Below are 20,528 nucleotides of genomic sequence, written 5' to 3'. Positions count from 1 at the left end.
GGATTTTTCCAGCCGTCTCCACCCCCAAGCATCTCTGCACCTCGACGAGGAGGACGCGTGGCGCGCAGCGAGGAAGCGGCCGGGCCGGTGACGATGTCGAGGAGGCCCCGGGGCAGAGGAGGAGGTCCAGGCCGCCGTCATTGTGCCGGAGCGACGCCAGGAAGAAGAAGAGGAGCAAGAGGTCCAGGCTCTCCGCCGCGCTGCGGGAGCTCAAGCTGGCGGCCAAGGCGAGGGACAAGGAGGGGCAGCAGTCTTGTTGGCCGGCTGGCTGTAGAGCCCGCCGCCGCCGTCCTCCATGATCTGGAAAGCGAGCGTGACGACGAGCTCCCCACCCTTGGCCTTGCCGGCGAGCAGGAACGCCATCTGCCACTGCCGGACGCACTCCCCTTGCTGGCTCTTCTCCGTGGACTCCTTCACGAGGGCGCTCAAGTCCACCGTGCTCTGGCCAAGGTCCAGCTCCGACGTGTCCACGGCGACCACGGACAGCAGGAACGGGCGGGGCTCGAACTTCGCCGGCGGCTTGCCGGCGCCCCCGCCGCTGCAGTAGGCGTAGCCCGTCCATGGACGACGGGAGGCCCTGCGCCGCCGCCACCTCGACGGAGAAGAGGCAGCCGAGGCGAGTCATGCCGATGTGCGACAGCGCGCGCATGGTAGCACTCGGGACGGCGCGAGCTATGCACCTGCGCGGCCTGGTTGTGCGGCCGACTGCGACGGGAGACCGGGGCAGAGGAGGAGGTCCAGGCTGCAGCGGCGCCCCGGGCCTCGCCCTTCTCGGCTGCAGCGGCGCCCGCCGCCACTGCCGGCTGATCCGCGGGGGAGGCGGAGCTAGAGAACGCGGGCGGAGGCTTGGAGATGCAGGGGGCTTGGAGAGGCGGGAGAGAGCGGGGCCGGACGCGGAGGCGAGGCGGGGCCGCCATGGCGTGCGGGGGAGGCCGGGGCAGAGGAGGAGTAGGAGGCAGCGGTGGAAGGTGGGCGACGGGGTGGGGTAGGTGGAAAGAGAGGAGAGAGAGGGGTTTGCACGTGAAAAGGTAGCGTTGGCGCCCCCAGCTCGCCCCCAGCGCGTTGGGTTTCTCATGGGAGCACCGGCCGAAACTTTCCTCAAATCCGGCGAAAATGGTGGTGTTGGGTGCATGGCTGGGGCGAGATTTTACCACCGGCGCAAAAAAAGTGGTCCTGGGGGGCTTTTGGGGGGCCTAGTGGAGATGCTCTAAGTATTGGGAACACGGACCGGTGATGTGCAAATGACACACTAAAGCAGCAAAAAGCATGAAAAAAACACCTTTTCGAGTGCTTAAGCATCCAGGCACTTAAACGCAATCGCTTAGACGAAAGACCTTAGGCGCAGCTTTTTAAACACTAAACTACTAAGGTAACTTTGACATAACATCTGCTATCAAGAAACTAATAAGACTAGTGCAGTCACTAGTATCATCTGGAACAACAGTCTTCAAAAGATCCCACTATTTCAACCTATGTTTATGTTAGGGGTAATAGCAGTCCGTTTACATGAAAAGTGCTAGAAAACGCACAATTTCATAAAAGCGCATAAGGAGTGAACTTTGAATTAACAATTACACCAGCAAGCAGAATTGCTACCACATCCAAAATGTTTAAGCAGAAACCACCAATACTTAACAAGCCGTAGAGAGAAGCAAGCGCTCCAGCTCCACCTAACACCCACGCGCTGCCTTTTCTAGGCGTTTTGCAGAGAAGAGAGCAAAAGTGTATATACTCTTCATTATAAACTGTAAATGTTTTAATTTGACAAGGATGAATGTTTTGATCAACGATATATTTACTAAATAGAGTTTCCATACATGTCACTTTAATTTTCCTCCTCTATCACTACCAACTGTTCCTGTTGTCATGCAGGAGACAGTAGCATGCAAGAATCACTAATCCGCTAAGGTAACAGTCAGTCCTATCGTCAGAAACAAGACCCTTCAAAAGAAGAGCTACCCCTCCAGTCACAGATAATCAAGAATATCTATCTTATGATGGGTTCCCAAATAAAACAGTCACCAGATACTGACATAGACCGCAGTGAGTAGCATTGGTGATGGTATATCAACATGGGGCTGGGAGCATGACAGCACCTGGTGGTGATGCGCACGGGTCTTGCCGGGAGTTGAGACGGAGGATGAGTGGTTCGCGGTTGCTGTACGCCTCCCGCAGCGCCGCCCTTTTCTTCTTCGCCACCTCCGCGACAAAAGCGCGGCTGAACAACCCAGATAGATTCAATTTCGCTCGGTTAGTTAGAATCAATTCAATTCAATTCCCCAAGATAGACATACGGGCAAGCGAACGAACAAGAGAGAGGGCGCGCTCACATCTCGGAGGGGACACCGTTGGTGACCTTGGCTGCCCTAAGTTCCTTCAGCTCCGCCTTCAATTCCTTAAGCTGCGCCCTAAGTTCCGCCGACCTGACCGGGTCTGCCGCACAACAACGGAGGCGTCAGATCCACAAGAAACTAGTAAGGACGGACGCAATGATGCTTACCCATGGCGACGGTAGCGGTTGCAGCGTCAGGGGCAAAGCGGAGGTGGCGGCGGCGGCGGAGCGGGGTGGAGGCTGTGCGCCAAGGCAACTTTTTTTTTTAGACAACGTGCGCGAGGGCAACTTTTTTACTGACTGCCGGCGGCGGGGAGGCTTATATGAGGGCATGTACAATGGTGCTATCTTAAGAGTGCCACGTAGGATAAATGATGATGTGGAGGAGAGAGAACTCATAAGAAAAGGCTTGTCTTCTCTTATTTAAGAAAAGACAAGAGATGATCTCTTAGCACAATATGTCTCACCACATTTTTAGGAATGACTAGTTATTGAAGATAAGGCTAAGAGATGACCCATTGTAGACTCTTTTTTTTGTCATATCTAAATTACATGCAAGACTTAAGATAAGACTACCTTATCAACCATTGTACATGCCCTGAGGCGCAGTGTGGGCTAAATGGGCCAGCTGGGCTGAAAGTGAAATCCTACCGTGTGGAGCTGCTGGAGACCAGCCTAGGACAAAGTCCAAGTTCTCAAAAAAAAAAGGGACAAAGTCCATATTACCACCCTCAACTTCTGTGAGAGTCAGTATTTCCTCCCTAAACTAGAGAACCGGATGCTTATGCCCCTCAAACTATTGAAACCGGTCGATTCACCTCCCTATGAGGTTTTCAAAGCGGTTTTGCTGACGTGGCGTCACGTCAACTGGCTTATATGACGGGGTGGGCATATAAACCGAGAACCGATCAACCGAACCGTATTAACCTGCACCGAAGCCGAACTGACCGACACCGAAATTCTCGGTACCATGCTCGGTTAGCGTTGGTGGAAAACCGAACTTTGTTCGGTGATTTCGGTCGTGGCCCTCTGTCCACCGAACTAACCGAGCACCCGAAGCCCCTCAACGCGATGAAACTGGTCGCCGCCCCCCGCCTGTGCCTCCTCCAAAATCAACGAAGCGCGGAAGGGATGCGTCCTTGCCGCCTCCCAAATCCCGTCTCCAAAAGTCGCGGCGTGGATGATACCTTCCTCTCCGAAGACCGCAAGTCCTGCTCGATCTGTTCCCTGCCGAAATCCCTATATATAATAGAGATTGCATCAGTTTCCCCATCCCCGTCCGCAGCTCTGAATCCTAGCCATAGGTGACGGTGCCGTCCGACGGAAATTGGTAGTGGAACTGCGGAAGAACAACGGCGGCTGGCTGCTGCAAGCACGGCAACCCAACTGCAGAATTCCTCACCCAACATGTGTACAGTGTACATGTTAGACTACAGGAGCATTGTTGGTGGACTTCAGTACTTGACGATCACGAGACCAGATATCTCTTATGCTGTTAACAGGGTTTGTCAGTATCTTCAGGCTCCCAGAGATACTCATTGGGCTGCTGTTAAACGCATTCTTCGTTATGTTCAGTTCACCCTGACATTTGGTATGCATATTCGGCCGACTTCCTCTCAGGTCCTTTCGGCCTTCTCTGATGCAGATTGGGCTGGTAGCCCAGATGACAGGCGATCCACGGGGGGTTATGCAGTATTCTTTGGCTCTAATTTGATCGCCTGGAGTGCTCGGAAACAGTCTACTGTGTCACGTAGCAGTACTGAAGCTGAGTACAAGGCTGTGGCTAATGCTACTGCAGAGATTATTTGGGTGCAGTCTTTGCTTCAGGAGTTGGGTTTGTCTCAACCACAGCCTCCTATTCTTTGGTGTGATAACATCGGTGCTACATACCTTTCTGCAAATCCAGTATTTCATGCCCGAATGAAACACATTGAAGTTGACTATCACTTTGTACGGGAACGTGTATCGCAGAAGCAACTCCAGATCAAGTTTATCTCATCTAAGGATCAACTTGCAGACATCTTCACTAAGCCTTTACCGCTGCCACAGTTTGAGGCTTGTAGGCGCAATCTTACCCTTCTCAGTTCTTTAGAAAGTGGCTAAGATTGAGGGAGGGTGTTAGACATGTATAGCTTCTGTACTTATGTACGTATTGTAACACAACCATTATATATAATGAGATAAGCCACCTCTAGAGGGTTGTGCTGGTTCCCCAAAACTTATTGTCTTACAGTACATGTTCAGTTCAATGGTGATTTGATTAGCATACTGTTCAGTTCAATGGTTACATGTGCTTTGATTAGTTTTCCTCTCTGAATCGTTGGTAATTGACATTTGCCTTGTATTCTAGATGTCTTCAACGACAGAGGAGACCATGGGGTCAAACGATGCAACAGCAGGGTCCAATGCACAGAAAACTACTCTGAAGAAACACGCTGTTGGTTGCTTGTTCTTTCCAAGCCTGAACCTGTCTCTATCGCTCAAGTGCTGTTTGCCAGGCCTGCAAAAGAACCTTTTCCCGCCGACCAGCCCATTGGGCAGCGCTGCAGCGCCCCAGCCCATGGGCTTTCTTGGGTGTGTTCGGTCCCAACCGACACCGAACCGATTCTAACGGTGGACCGAAGACTCGGTTAGCCTAATTACCATTGACCGATCGGTGCTTGATTTCCTAGAACCGAAGATTCCCAGCGACCGAAGCACCGAACCGAACGGTTGGGTGTAACCGAACGCCCACCCCTAACTTGACGCGACGTCAGCCATGTGCGAGGTAAATTGAACTTTCATAATAGTTCAGGGAGGTCCGCTGGACATTATAAAAAATATAGAAATATTTTCTTCAAAAAATCCAAATTTTTTCTGAAATAAATGTACATTTTAAAATAGCAAATGATATTTAATGTTATAAAAATCATAGAAAGTTTCTTTTAAGTAAAAAATATCATAGTTATTCCTTTCTTCCTTTCGTGTTTTTTAGATAATGGAAAAATATTCTAGCTTCACACCTCTTAAAAGAGAGGCATCGGACTATTTTCCATGTCCAATCACGGACAATTCGTCCAGTTGCTTCCCATGGGTTTTCATAATCGATACGGAAATCGATCAAATCGTCTGTTCCTTTAACCAAGAAAAAGTATTTCTATTTTCCATGTCCAATAGCGGATCCTGGAATTTCTACAATAGATTAGATAGGTAGCTAAGGTAATCTAGTTCCCTATACATGAGTCTATTATCATTCTACTGGAATGATGAATACCTTGAGCAGGCAGAACTAGAAAGAATAACACGTGTTTAGAATAACAGGAAAACTACAAACAAAAATATTGAAAATTAGCTCGTTGGAGCCTTTCCAAAATTATTGTAGACCCAACGAATTAGTAGTTCCCAACTGCGGGTGGAGTGAAATCCAACAAAAATCAGTAACTAAAAGAATTAAAAAAATCAGTAACTAAATAAAATACAAAGTCAAAAGAATTACCAAGTGACCTTAAATACAAATCTAGTAGTATTAGTCTTATGTCACCTAGCTACCATATTGTTGGACTAATCTAACAATTGATCCAAGCATGAGCTTGAACGTTTGAAATTTAGGACAGTATAACCGGACCTAAAGCAAGCCCTCTCAATGATTTGCATTTCTGATCTTCCGTTTTCACGATCCAGGTGTTTTTGCTCTGGAGGCCGAAACGCATGCCTGTGGTAAATTGGGCCGTCGGCCAGCCCATTATAGTTCGAGTCCATCATGATGGTAGGCCCACATACGAGGAGCGGACTGTTGGATCCAGTCCGTGATGGATCTTGAGGCGCCGGACGACTGCACAGCAGCTTGGCGTCTTCTTCAGGAACCCAACTCTCTCAGTGCCAGAATACTGAAGGCGGTCTACTACCCCACGTCCTCGATTCTTGAAGCTGAGGCGGGAAAGAATCCGTCACAGGTTTGGCGTTCAATAGTTGAAGGGAGGGACACGCTTAAATTGGGGCTAGTAAAGCGGATTGGTTCTGGCGAGGACACAAACATCTTGTTTGACAATTGGATTCCACGAGACTTCAAGCTTCGACCAGTGTGCCCAAAATCTTCAAATCCTCTACAAAAGGTTTCAGAGATCATCAATCGGATTACCTTGACATGGGACGGGGCTGCTCTCGAGGAGCACTTCTATTCGATGGACAAGGAAGCAATTTTAAAAATTCCTCTAAGCTCTAGGGTCCAAGAGGATTTTTGGTCATGGCATTATGAACGGAAGGGCATTTTTACAGTGCGATCTGCGTACAAGCCGTTATCCTCTACCAAGCAGCAACGAACAGATTGGCTGGAACATAACGAAGGTCACTCCAATGGAGAGACAGATCGCAGGTCACGGGCTAGGCTACGGGGAGCTGTGGTCCCTTCAAAAGTCATAGTCTTCGCCTGGAGATTATCCAAGACTTCGATCACGACAGGTGATGTGCGCCATCATCGAAGCATGATCGATCTCGAGCTGATTCCCGAGAAGCAGACACAACCAAAGGACCTGCATGCAAAATCCAGGGACTTGCATGTCAACTCCAAGGACCTGCATATCAATACAGGGGGTACAAATGAGCAGGCTCAGCCAAGATTGTGGCTTCCGCCTGTAGCCATGATGTCAAGATGAATGTTGATGGTGGTTTCTCAAAGATCGGTGACGGTGCAGCTTCAGCGGTGATTTGTAGAGATAAAAGGGGACTTTTCTCGGTGCATCCGCCATTATATATGAGGGCCTCCTGGATCCTAAAGTTCTTGAAGCACAAGCATGTGGTGAGGCCCTTTTGCTCGCTATGGATCTACAAGTTCAGTCTGTATGTGCTGCTTCAGACTGCTTGGAAGTGGTGACCAATATAGAAGCTGAAGTTCCATGCCGGTATTTTGCTATCTTGCAAGATATAAAGTACCAAAGGAGTTTTTTTCAGGATGTAAAGTTTATTCATGAAACTAGAAAACATAATGGGGAGGCCCTTGCCTTAGCAAAGGTAGATGCTTACCTTAGCCCTGGGCGCCAGCCACGTGTGGCTTACTTGCTTGCCCGATATCATCTGTATCCCTATGTGTTTGAACCACTGTTTCAAATAGCCCGCTATAGCTCCGCTATAGCACGCTATAGCGTTTATAAAAGGTCTTGCGCTAAGAGACTTTGGTCCAAATAAATGAACAAACATTTTAAATAGCGCGCTATAGCACGCTATAGCATTTGGAAGAGGTCCGGCGCTAAGATGCTTAGCGCGCTATTTAAAACTATGGTTTGAACGTTTAATAAAAGATGCAGTTGGCTAAAAAAAAGCAGATTCCGAGAAGTAGCAGGGCAGTGCGCTGTAACTTCCTAGTAGCAGCAGCAGCAGTGCACAGCGAGGTGCCGCCCTCGCCCCTGGCGTCAGGTGCCAGCGCAGGGGGTGCCGCCCCTGCCCGTGGCCGCCAGGGGCTGTGCAATGATTTTCAGAGGTGGTCTCTTTTGACAATGAATTCGCTAAGGTGGTCTCTTTTGACAAAAACTCCCACAGACCTTCACGATCAACATTAGAGAAAAAGAATATTTTGTGCGTATATATACTTTTCTGATCCGGGTTAAATTGTGCAGAAAAGCTACTCCAGAACATCATTTAACCAGAGAGCCACTTAATGGATACCTCTCCTTCAGAGATAGTATAAGCTATCTGGTAAATCCTTCATCACTGTTTTTGTGCCTAGCAACCAACGGAAACCAACTTAGCCCAGCAACCAACTCTCCGAAAACCGTTTGATGAGACACAATTCAAGGTAACTTTAGTCAGGTTCTGTAGTTTTGCCATCTTGATTTGTTACTTGGCTGAATTCGGGAACTGGGATATATAGCAGGAGTAGTATTGCAGTCTGAAATTCAGAACTATACATCTTGGAGCTGCTCAACTAAACATCTTGGAGCTGCTCAACATGTTTGTGTGCTCTGTTGCCTGAAATTCAGAGCTTGGATACAGCACTACTTATGTTTGGAACATAGATATATCTGTGATTCACAAATTAATAGTGGCCCGGCAGTATATAGCAGAATTAGCAGTTTCAAACAGGGTATATAGATATAGAAGAAAAACGCAAAGCAGAGCTTGTGTAACATGCATGTAGTCCAAACATTTTCTTCTGCTCTTTGTTTTCCTAATCTCAGAAAACACATTCATGTAAGCGAGCGAGATAACACGCTAAAGACCATGCATCATGACCAAGTTCATCAGTGCAGAATGTTGCAGAACTGTAAAAGAAATGCGGGTTGACTAACTGTATATATTGCATTTGCTCAACTCTAGAAAACTGCTTGATCAGCAAGTAAGTTGGAACCGGGAACCTAGTTGCATTTGCATTTTTGTACTAGGAAACTACCTAGCATGCTGATACCTCTTAGCCCAACAACCAATAGAAACTAACTTAGCCAAGCAACCCAACACCGGAAAACTTCTTAATCAGACACAACTCTGGGATGCAAACTACTCCCTCCATATCAAAATATAAGACGTTTTTGTAGGGTAGTTTAGCAACTTGACAGAAACTAGACGAACCACTGCTGAAACACAGAAACTTATATTTTGGTATAGATGTACTCCCTCCGTCTCAAAATAAGTGTCTCAAACTTAGTAGTACAACTTTGTACCAAATTTGGTAAAAGTTAAGACACTTATTTTGGGACGGAGGTAGTAGCACCTACTAACTTGACAGAAACTAGACGAACCACTGCTGAAACACTGAAGCATCGATGAACAACTGACATTTCTGGCATACAACGGAATCAAATTAGTGAGGTAATCTCACAAGTCCACCAAAACCGAAAAGAAGGGCACAAACACAACAAGAAGTTGATCGATCGCGTACACAAAATGATGACCGGTACACAAAGAATCCAACACCACTCAGAAAAATTCAGAAACTTGAATACAACACCACTCATATTTGGCGTAAGATATGTCTGTGATTCAGAAGTTAATAACCCCGGGAAGGGTATATACAGCAGAATTAGCGGTTGTAAACAAAATATGTACTATGTGATACAGAAGTTAATGTGCAACATGCATGTAAAACAGGTATATCCGTGATTCAGAAATTAATGGCGCAGGAACAGGCATATACAGCAGAATTTGCAGTTGAAAACATGTTTCTAACCAAAATGCGAAGCAGGGTTTGTGTACTTAACATGCATGTAATCTGAAACATGTTTTTCTGCACCTCCTTTCACTGCCTTGTCTCCAAAAACAAATGCATTTAAGGGAGCGAGGTAACAGGATAAATAAAGACCATGCAGGATGACAAATTTATCAGTGCATAATTCTACACAACCCGCAACATTAAGTTGCCTTTGCACAACTCTAAAAACTGCTTGATCAGACACAACTAGGAAATTGCCTAGCAACCAACAGAAACTAACTTAGCCCAGCAACCAACTCTCCGAAACCCGTTTGATGAGACACAGTTCAAGGTAACTTTAGTCAGGTTCTGTAGTTGATCAATCATAACTACTGATAAAATCCTGAAGCTTAGCCCAGCTACCAACATTTCTGTCATAAGCTGGAATTTAACCGAGGTGAGTTCATCAGTCAGAACCGAAAAGGCGGGAATATCAAAGAGTTTCAGTAAAGGCTGATCCTGTATCTGAATGACATTCGTCCTACATGATCCACGGTGCAAAAATAGAATATGCAGTCGATCTCTATCATGCACACCTTAACAGATCAGAAACAAGATGAACACCGTAAGTTCACGAGCCATAACCGAAAGGGGACTGCCAAAGACATTCAGTTAGCAATTTAGCATGACCAGAACAAACAAACTGAAGTAGACAAAGATCCTGCAGATCAACCATCACAAGGTCATCTGCAAACTCGACTTAGTACTGCACATCATAACAGAAGAAGAACGAAACGATCATTGCAGCAAGTTTGTGGCATCGGGTCCTGTGCCTGATCAACAAACACGCACGCTTTTCAATCAGAATCCTAACAACTGAACAACATTCCTTCTATGTATGCATGCATAGGATGATTCAGAGTAAAAATTCGAAGTGAATTGAGCCATATAAACTGTAACTGATGCATGCAGTAACAAAATTAGCACAAGCAAGAACAGAAGTTCAGCAAACAGTCTGGAACAGAGCAACGAGAAGATGAATCAAATTCGCACCAAAATTGATTCAACTCGTACTGGACAAGTAGGCAACAATCATTCGGTGCCACAAAATGCAATCAGAAGCACTCATCTCTTATCTGAACCTCTATTGAACTAAACGACTGCCCAAATCCGAACAACTACTCCACTACGCACTACTATACTAGCAGTAAATTCTCCATGGCTAGAAACATAACAGAGCAAAACGATCGAGACGAGACGTACGCATCGCATCACTCGCCGGGAGAGGTGATCGCTGAGGAGGCGCAGTCGCCGAAGGGCCCCCCAACGCCGCAGGTGCCGTTCGTCTGGTCGGTGGCGGACGCGACGGCGAGGTCGGCGAGGTGGAGGCGGGGGAACGGCACGTAGACGCCGTGGACGGCGATGCGCGAGTTGACCACCACGTCGGGCTCCTTGATGGGTATGTAGTTGACGCGGACGTCGTCGTTGGAGGAGGCGGAGCCGGTGGCGTAGTGGGTGACGACGAGGCTCTGGCCCTCGCCGGCCAGAGTGGGGAGGACCGTGCCGGGGCGGAGGCGGTGGAGGTCTGCGCGCGTGAGGCGGTGGTTGGGGACGATGTGGAAGCGCACCGCCGAGACGTAGTCGTGGCCTCCGCCGACGAAGATGGCCGGGTCGTCGAGCGCGAAGAGCGTCAGGTTGGCGAACTTCTCGAGCTCGGCGAACTTGACGCGCATGGCCAGCGCCATGAAGCCGTAGCCCCCGTCGCGGAGTCGCGCCATGGCGTCGCGGATCATGATGCGCACCACGGAGGCAGCGGTGGCCGCGGAGGCTGCGGCGGAGCGGCCGGTGAGGTGATGGTGGTGCGGGCCGTCGAAGCAGGAGTGCGTGAGCGGGCGCAGGAAGCCGTGGAGGCCGTGGACGACGTAGCGGCCGTCGTTGTAGAGCTCTGGGTGGGACACCTCGACGCCGTCGGCGTAGATCCTGGCGTAGTGGATGCCGAAGGGGCCCCGCTCGGTGGCGACCTTGATGCAGAAGCCGACGGAGGCGGAGGGGATCTTCATGGTGGCTGCGGCGGCGAGCTCGGAGTAGGGGTAGTAGCCCATGGCGATGTGCTGCTCGAGGAGGTGGCGGCGCGAGCACATGGGGCAGGCGGCCTGGAGGAAGGCGTCGGGGGCCGCGAAGACGGTGATGGCCCCGGGCCACCTCGCGAGCGGCGGCGCGTGGGCGAGGAGCGGCGCCTCCGACGCCATCTCGTTGTACCCCAGCGAGGTGAGCACCCTGGAGAGCTGCTGCAGCCCCTGCTCGGCGTCGGACACGGCGGGAGGCGGAGGCGGGCTCGTGGTCGTCGCCACCGTGGCAGGGAGCGGGAGAAGCGTGCTGGTCGTCGTTGTCGTTGCTGCAGCGGGCGTCGTCGGCGTCGCCTCCGCGAGATCCGGCACCGGGAGGACGAGCGTGGGAGGCGGTGATGCCGCTTCGGCCTGGGGCGGCACGAGCGGAGTGGGACGGGCCTCCGCCGCGTCCGTGGCCTGCGCGTCGGCGAGGACGGGGTCGACGTCGCCGGTGGCGAGCAGGGACTGGGTGTCGGCGTGGAGGTGGTTTTGGTGCATGGAGGGCGCGGCGCTAGGGACAGGGTGGAAGTGGGCGGTGGCCGTGCCGAACGGCGAGCGGTGGTGGTGGTGGTGGGCGCGGGCGGAGGCGGAGGCGGTGGCGCTCTCCGGCGAGTGCGTGGCGGAGGCGGTGGATAGCACGAGGAGGAGGAGGAGGAGGAGGAGGAGGGGTCGGTGGTGAAGACGGAGAGCCATGGCTGGCTGAGTGCCAAGGAAGGAACGAACTGGAATGGGGATGGGGAAGGATCCGGAGGGGGCTATAAAAGCGTAGCCGGCCGCGGCCCCGCGGTGATGGCAGGGGAGAGAGCGGAGCACGGCTTCCCGTCAGGTCACGTCACTCACGTAACCGTCTTGTGCCGATGGACCTAGTCAAAGCGGGTCAAGGGTCCAGCAACCCCAGCCCTTTTTTAGCGCAGGACAAGTGGATTGGATTTCAAATTTGTGCAAGTCGAAATTGGGAAGAACACAAGCGGGTCTGTTTTTCTTGGTCGACGGCGTCAACTGGAGACGGTGGATCCAGGGCTCCGTTTCGTGTCCGCGCCAATGCAAATGACCATAGCTTTGCTGCCATAAGCATGATTATATGATTTAGTTGATGAACTTTAAATAAAAATATCTAATAAGGATATACTCCGTATTTTATATACAAACTATTTGCACAATTACATTCGCTTATGAGATTATTAGTTTCATGTTTAAGATCTTTTAATCGAAAAATACATACTTATATTCGGCATGTTTATTTATCTTGGCAATGTTGTGTGGCATACTTGCAAAGAATGTTCTTCTTCGTCAGGAAGTGGTTCATAGAGCAATTGATGTATGTTGAAAACAAAACCACTTCATAGAAAATGTCAAAAAAAAGATGCCTCCTTGCTTGGTTGAATTTTATCACGAGACTTGCATGTGTATGTTCAAATGGTCTTCTACAAACAAATATGCCACATGTTTTGATCCTATTGGAACTAGTACTCCTAATATTGATGGTTGCCTTTACACGGTGTGAGAGATGCATAATTCAAGAGGACACAAGTGTTTGTTGAGCAAGCCAGTACGTTGCAATACAACTTCTACTATTTTTTTTAGATCTTTGGACGCAATGGCAACTCAGAAAAATGATCAAATTATCTGGTCTGAGATTGCTGAAACACATGAGTTCCTTTGCAGGGACAAATGTCAGGAAGTAGCAAGTCTACAAGTTGATCTAATTAAGATGTTATGGTGGCCGCTTTTGTTCATAATATGGTTGACACATTTTGTTCACATGCAAGTTGTTGTCAGCTTGGTGATTGAAGACTTGGTTTCTTCCATAATATTCCGAGTGATTGAACACACTTGGGAGCATAGGAACTTGACCATCATATTTTGTAACATGACACGACTTGTATGTCGACTTTTGCATTTCCTTAATGGTTGTAGCTAAGATTGCTATTATTGATATATGTATTACAAACTGAACATGAATTGCATATTTTGAGTTTAATTTCATGATAATATACATGGTGCGTCTGGATTTGTGCTAAGATGTCAAACCCTGAGCAGTGTTTCGATAGAAATATTGGACGTCGAACTATCTGTGCATATAGAACAATGTCATATGAACTATAGGCATAACAACGTATGTCGGTGTAGAATGTCTGGCGGTGTAGATCACACCTACCCTATCATAGTGCCAGTCAAATTATATTTATATTTTGATAAAGACCTTTGCCGACGGCAGTATAGTCGGCAACTGCTTTTTCTCGTTAATTTTTTTGCCGATATTAAGTATGTCGCTCTGTGTGGCCTATCTCAACAAATTGTTTGACACTACTTTGAGTGTCATGGTGTAGTGCAGTTGAATGAAAGAAAATGATCAAACTTGACTGTCATGACAATGATAGGCATAGTATCGCTGCTAGCATGATGACCGTCTATATTGTAGTCAAGCAGTAGTGTTTGCAAAGTGAAGTAGATATTACAAGTGCACATTTCCTGCAAACACCATAAGCATAATATCAATAAAATAAACACTCAAGTAACATGCTTATAAGAGAACTGGTATTTCACCCTTATATCCATCAGTAGCAAGAAAGTTCGGTAGGGACAACAGAAAACACACATACAACATGTAATGACAACAAAATGGGCTAGTTGTTGGGTTGGATTCATATAAGCTCCATTCAAAAAGTCTTACAAACCCATAACTTCCATAAGTCTTTAGACAACAAGTTATGATTTATGAATGCCAAAAATGGCATAAGGCAATAGAACTATATTTATTGAATTTTACAAAGTTAGAACCCGACCCACTTAATCGCCTACTTTCCGAGCCGATGATGTTGTTGAAGCATGCAACGTGAAAAAGCTGGTCGCGAAGAATATCAAGGGTGGATGTGGCCCATGGCGACAAGGCCCCTTGCTGAGGTTGTCGTAGGTGGAGGCGAGAGGGAGCAATGGGGGTGTTGTAAGCGGGTGGTGTTGTGTGAGGGAGTGGGAGAGGTGACAAAGGAGGAGCACCTGCACATTCTCTCTCTCAAAGGTTTTATTTGGGCTTGGGCCACTCATTCATTCACTTTCATATTTGAGTTGAAACGAAATTCCTTCCATTACCAAAACTGAAGAAGCCCATGTCAGAAAAAAAATCAGATGAGGAGACTTGTTTTTTCGTTTCCTCTTAGAAGAAGATGAAAATTCCAAGTCAGATAGTGGCCGTCTGGGCCCACCAAATCCCATGTTGTCCTCTCCTCTCACTACACCACAAGGCGCTCTCCTTTTTAATGGAAGATTAGAGCAAGTATAATAGTGGGCTATAAGTCCTCTTACATGACACTTTTGATTATGTGGAGGAGAGAGACAAGAAAAATAGCAAAGGGACTCTCAAGCTCTACGCGTGCTCCTAGGTAAAAATATTTAATGAGAGAAAAGAGATACTAGAGAGAAAGTGAAAAAATAAAATAAAATTATACCCAACCTCTTAGTCAGTTGTATTGTATGAGTAACTAGACCATATAGGCGCGCGTTGCCGCGCCCGTCCATCTTAAGAAGAGTATCAATAGAATTGTTTGATAAATGTTGAGCTGTCACAACAGAAAGTAAAGTTCGTATGGTTCAAAATATCATGTACCAAAACATCCAAAAGGGAGATATAATATATCGTGCACAATGTAATATGCAGGAAATAAATCAATCCTAATGTTTATGTTCCCTAAAGAGAATCTCATTTCTATAAAGAGGCTATTTCTGTACAATGCAACACATGCAATAATATGAGGGATGGGCAGGAGAGGCTCAAATTACCAACAATGTAGCGAGCCAGCATATAAAGGGATATCGCCTCCTTCTGAATAAGGAAAATGATGCGCGCAAGCCTCGCTGGAGCTTGCTTACATCATCGTATGCCGACATGACATCACTGCGCACAAATGAACAATAGTGAAATGCAAATATCAGCACATGGTGAATACTAAGATGAACTAACTCGTTGATGTCTTAATAAAGATAAAAAACGTGTATGCTCTATGTCGCTACAATGCTACCTCTGATCATCCCTGTGGAAGCTACAAAAGGTCCCAGTCAAATTGTAAGCAAGAAAAGATAAGATAAACATCATAGAAGTATAAAGAAACTGAAGTTATACATTCAATACACGGGTTGCCGAGCCTATCAGTGAATATACTCACCATATCTTCCTGTCTTGGCAGGAGAATGGACACAAACAATTGAAACAGAGGAAATCGAAATTATTCATTGAAAGAAAAAACAGGGAGGAGTTGTGAGAAAAACAGGGAGGAGTCATCTAGCTGCAAATGCAGTACATGTACTCATGTCGATGTAGGACAGTTGCAATATGATAACTGGCTAATTATAAATTAACTGCTCACTTGGATCTCAACAGAGAAGAGCAGCACTGTCAGCCCCATCCCCTTGTTGCCCGTATCATCTTGCCATCACATAAACACTGCCACGCACAAAAAAGTGAGAAAACATCCCGCCGCTGCCCATCTGTGTCGCCGTATTTTGAGAGAGGTCGTCGACGGTGCGGCTGCCGCCGCAGCCACCACGGACGAACGATAAAAGACACAAAATTAACATACAACAAAGAAGGGGCTGCGGATACAGGGCGGGAGACGTAATTGGTGCGGAGGCAGTCGTGAAGAAGAAGCTCGCCGATGGTTGAATGACGGCGCATTGAGGAAGAAAGAAAGACGGTCGGCGGCACATAAAGAACGGCCGCGCATCGAGGAGCCAGAAACGGCGACGCGCAACGAACAGACAAACTGCTCCGTTGGGGAGGATAGCGATGAAACGTGGACGACCTGGGCTGTTAGCGTTAGCATCCAAAAAATGAAAAGACGTGGGCCTTCGAAGGCCCGGTTATGGAGAGGAAAACTAACTCGCTCTGCGCAGCAGCAGCCCGCGAGACGTGTGTGCAGTGCGTGAGCAACCTGGGACGCCAAGAGCTGATCTCGACCGTACGTTTGAGTGATCCGATGGCTGAGAGCGTGAAAACGCTGTGGAGGCTCCTAGCTAGCTGAGTTCTACTGTTGAGTAATTAATAATGCTAACTCTTGATGACGGGGAGTATTAACCATGCTCTTAATAATTGATTAAACTGAATTAGTTGGCACCTACTTGTTGCGTAAGTAAAGTCGGGAGCGACACTAGTTAGGGCCAGTTCTTTTCAGCTATGCTGTGGAAATAAGCTCCTATGAAAATAAGCCCCAAATAAGCTCATGTGGAAATAAGCCCCAGATAGTAAGCTAGCGAGTTCTTTTCAATGCAGCTTATCTGTGGTATAGCGAGTAAAAAGTCTGTAATGCCCTTGAAGTGTAATGTTGTCTGATTAATTGTTATTCTTTGAAACAGAGAATTTATTCATATTCATTGAAACAGCCCCACTGTCAAATACAAATAATACTCACCTACCAGTGCAGCAGCACTTCCGGGAGTACATCTAATCTAAAGGGGAAAAGCAAAAATTTGTGGGGAGAAAAGGCAGAGGAGCCTTTGCTCCGACGAGTTGCTGCTCCTGCATGAAGGATGTTGTGTATTGAGTGGCAGAATAGAGCGCTGGAGCTGCTACTCTCCATCCATGTCTTGGCGGCGGAGGCTGACGGAGTGGAGCGTCGACCGGAGCAATCGGAAAGGCTGGAAGCAGATGGGGAAGAAGGGCTGCCTAGTGAGGTGCGAGAGGGAGGTGCAACGGCGGCGGGTGGCCAACCCGCCGTCCATCTTGGTGGCGCCGGAGGGAGGAATGGGATCGACGGTGAACGGCGGCTGCTGCTGGCCTAGGGAGGAACCCTAGCTTCTCTGTCGCTGAGAGCGCCTCTCCTGTGCGAGACGAGCGAGCGAGAGGATGAGCGAATCGTTTTCAGATCGGGCGGTGGCATTTTTCTTGTAAAATGTGCAAACAACAATGGCAACAAGCTATACCCTTTCGTTTTTAAGTGAGAAGCTGCGGGAAGCAACCCTCCCCCCAGCTTTTTTCCATTGTGAAGCAGGAGGAGGTGGAAATAAGCTAAGCTAGCTTTTCCAAAACGAGTTCTTTTGAGCTTCTAGCTTATTTTGACAATAAGCTGCTAGAAGTTACAAAAGAACTGGCCCTTACTCCCACTGGTTGCTTTGGGGAAGCACAGGGAAGACCTGCATGCAACTACTGTAGTACGTCTTTGATACTGCGATGGCGTTTCTGGGAAGGTGTTGGAGGGCGCGGGTGGTACGCACGCATGGTGTGGGGGTGTGGGTTTGTTCCGTTTTGACGGTCCCGTTTTTGTGTTTTACCGTCAATGAAGCGTATTTGATTGATGGTCGTACGTACTAGAAACACAGGAAACGAAGAAGAGGCGGCGCCCCGTCTGTAGGGAAGGAGCAAATGGAGATATTTTTTTTTAGCATCAGTACAGACATAAGCGCTCATATACATGCGCATACACTCATCCCTATAAACACACACACGCATACGCTACCCCTATGAGTACCTCCGAGAGATTGAGCCAGCATATCATCTTGAGATTTATGAAGTCACCGTAGGCGCCTCGTCGTCGACGAAAACGTCTCCTCCCACTGAAAGCGCATCGCCGGAAATCCTGAAATAAACCCAGGAATAATGCGAGCACCAGGATTTGAACCCTGGTGGGTTGGGGATACCACTGTCCACCTAACCAACTCAACCACAGGTTGATTTGCAGCAAATGGAGAATCCGGGTCGGTAGAAAAGCAGTAACCGCTCTCCTGCGGGTGTCAGAGGAGAAAGGGAGAGAGCCAGCTGGGCGGGCGGGCCGTGGGTTGCACCTGCGCCGTACCGGCACGTCTCCTCGCGTTGATCTCCCCGGTGTATATAACACCCACCCACCCCTCGCATCGCTGGCTGGCTGCCAAGCCGTCTCTCTTCCCTTGCTCGCCATCTCCATGTCTCTCCCTCACACAGTCAGTCGCGCCGGCCTGCTTCGGAATCCATCCATGGCCAGCCAAGGGCCAGCATAATTACATTCGCTTATGAGATTACCAATTTTATGTTTAAGATCTTTTAGTCAAAAAGACATACTTATATTTGATATGTTTATTTATCTTGGCAATGTTGTGTGGCATACTTGCAAAGAATGCTCTTCTTCATCAGAAATTGGTTCATAGAGCAATTGATCTATGCTAAAAACAAAACCACTTCATAAAAAACGTAAAAAAAGACGCCTCCTTGCTTGGTTGAATTTTATCACGAGATTTGCATGTGTCTGTTCAAGTGGTCTCCTACAAATAAATATGGCACATGTTTTGATCCTCTGGAAACTACAAGTTCTAATATTGATGGTTGCTTTGACACTATGGGAGAGATGCATAATTGGAGAGGACACAAGTGCCTGTTGAGCAAGATAGTCCGTTGCAGTACATCTTCTACTATTATTTTAGGTTTTTGGACTCAATGACAACTCAGAAAAATGAACAAACTATCTTGTCTGAGATTGCTGAAACACATGAGTTCCTTCGCAGGGACAAATGGCAGGAAGTAGCAAGTCTAAAAGTTGATCTAGAGTAAATAGCATAAAACTACTACTTTACATGCTAGGGTTCCAAAAAACTACCGATTTTTAATTTTTCTCAGATAACTATCAAATGGGTGGTTGGCTGTTTCAGAAAACCCAAATCGTCGAGTGCTTATCTATTGATCATGATTATGACAGGTCGAACCCACACCTAAACTCACCGTCAGTTTGACCGTTTAGTTTGACCGTTACCTGACGTGTGGGCCCCACACATCAGTGTCTCTTCCTCCTGCTCTTCTCCTTCCTTCTTCTCCTCCCTCCGCGCAGCCCCGCCTGCGCCAACTCAAGTCATGGCCGCCGGCCACCCTGCTGCCCGCGCCGCCGCTCCTTGACCTCCACGGCGACCAGAAAAAACAAAGGCCGGCTCCTGGTGTAGCTCATCTCATCCACCAGTGAAAAAATAAAGGCCAGCTCCACCTCCTTCGCGCGGCCATGGCTGTCGGCCCTCGCTGCTGCCCACGCCGCCCCCTTCTGCGCGGCCATGGCGACCGTCTCTGCGCGGAGGCCGGCCACGCCACACGCCAAGCCAGGGAAGGAGCGTCGCGCGAGGAGCAGCCGGCACCCAGGAGCACGGGCCGCCGCCAACCACGCGCCATGGCCAGGGGGCTGGGACTCCGCCCGCCGCGCCCAGGGGCTGGGACTCCGCCCCGCCGCCTTCGGACTCCATGGCCGTCGTGCCCTGGAAAGAGGGAGAGGGAGAGGACGCACGACGGCTGCGGCGGCGCTGGAAAGGAGCTCCGCCGCGACGGGAGGGAGCTCCCTGTCGAGCACAGCGGCGAGTGCGCTCCTGTGGATCTTGAGCACGGGAGGGACCCGATGGCTTTTTTCAATTTGTTTGGAGGACCTGATTGCTTTTTTAAGTTTGCAGGGACACTGACATATGGGCCCTAGATGTCATTTAACAGTCAAACAAACGGTCAAACAATCAGTTTTCTTACATGCGGGCCCCAACTGTCATAATCACGATCAATAATAAAGCACTTGATAATTAGAGTTTTTTGAAACAGCCGTCCCCTGACTTGGTAGTTATCTGAGAAAAATTAAAAACCGGTAGTTTTTTGGAACCATAGCCTGTAAAGTAGTAGTTTTATGCTATTTACTCGTTGATCTAAGATGTTATGGTGGCCGCTTTTGTTCATAACATGGTTGGCAGATTTTTTTCATATGCAAGTTGATGTCAGGTTGGTGACTGAAGACTTGGTCTCTTCCATAATATTTCGAGTGATTGAACACTTGGTATCATAGGAACTTTGACCATCACATTTTGTAACATGAGTACATGACACGATATGTATGCCGACTTATGCACTTCCTTGATGGTTATTGTAGCTAATAATCATCTATATATGTTTAATGAGTGCATTGAGCAATGGTATCTTATACTGAACGGAATATTGCTATTATTGATATGTTTTACAAAGTGAACGTGAATTGCATATTTTGAGTTTAATTTCATGAAAATATATATGGTGCGT

At 48.1% G+C, this 20,528-nt stretch overlaps 2 protein-coding genes across 2 annotated transcripts in view; both read right to left on the bottom strand.

Moving 5' to 3' along the window:
• LOC119305155 (60S ribosomal protein L35-3-like) overlaps positions 1–2,616 on the bottom strand; it is a 4,010-nt gene extending 1,394 nt beyond the window's left edge. Inside the window, exons 1-3 of the mRNA XM_037581758.1 lie at positions 2,501–2,616; positions 2,331–2,433; positions 2,097–2,218 (exon numbers count right to left, since the gene is read on the bottom strand). Of these exons, the coding sequence (XP_037437655.1) occupies positions 2,097–2,218; positions 2,331–2,433; positions 2,501–2,504 (229 nt within the window). The 5' untranslated portion in view covers positions 2,505–2,616. The remainder of the gene's footprint in view (positions 1–2,096; positions 2,219–2,330; positions 2,434–2,500) is intronic.
• An 8,017-nt stretch (positions 2,617–10,633) lies between these two features.
• LOC119305154 lies at positions 10,634–12,229 on the bottom strand. The gene has a single exon (XM_037581757.1). The coding sequence runs from the start codon at positions 12,227–12,229 to the stop codon at positions 10,700–10,702; it is 1,530 nt and encodes a 509-aa protein (XP_037437654.1). The 3' UTR covers positions 10,634–10,699.
• Positions 12,230–20,528: the final 8,299 nt, after the last annotated feature.

This window comes from Triticum dicoccoides, chromosome 5B (assembly GCF_002162155.2).
Source record: "Triticum dicoccoides isolate Atlit2015 ecotype Zavitan chromosome 5B, WEW_v2.0, whole genome shotgun sequence".
NCBI classification, from domain to species: domain Eukaryota; kingdom Viridiplantae; phylum Streptophyta; class Magnoliopsida; order Poales; family Poaceae; genus Triticum; species Triticum dicoccoides.
The sequence above is the reverse complement of the archived record's forward strand: the minus strand, read 5'-3'. Positions and strand labels throughout refer to the sequence as shown.

Bases quoted from the DNA above. Each gene is read 5' to 3' on its own strand.
- LOC119305154 (XM_037581757.1), bottom strand. From the start codon at position 12,229: ATGGCTCTCCGTCTTCACCACCGACCCCTCCTCCTCCTCCTCCTCCTC.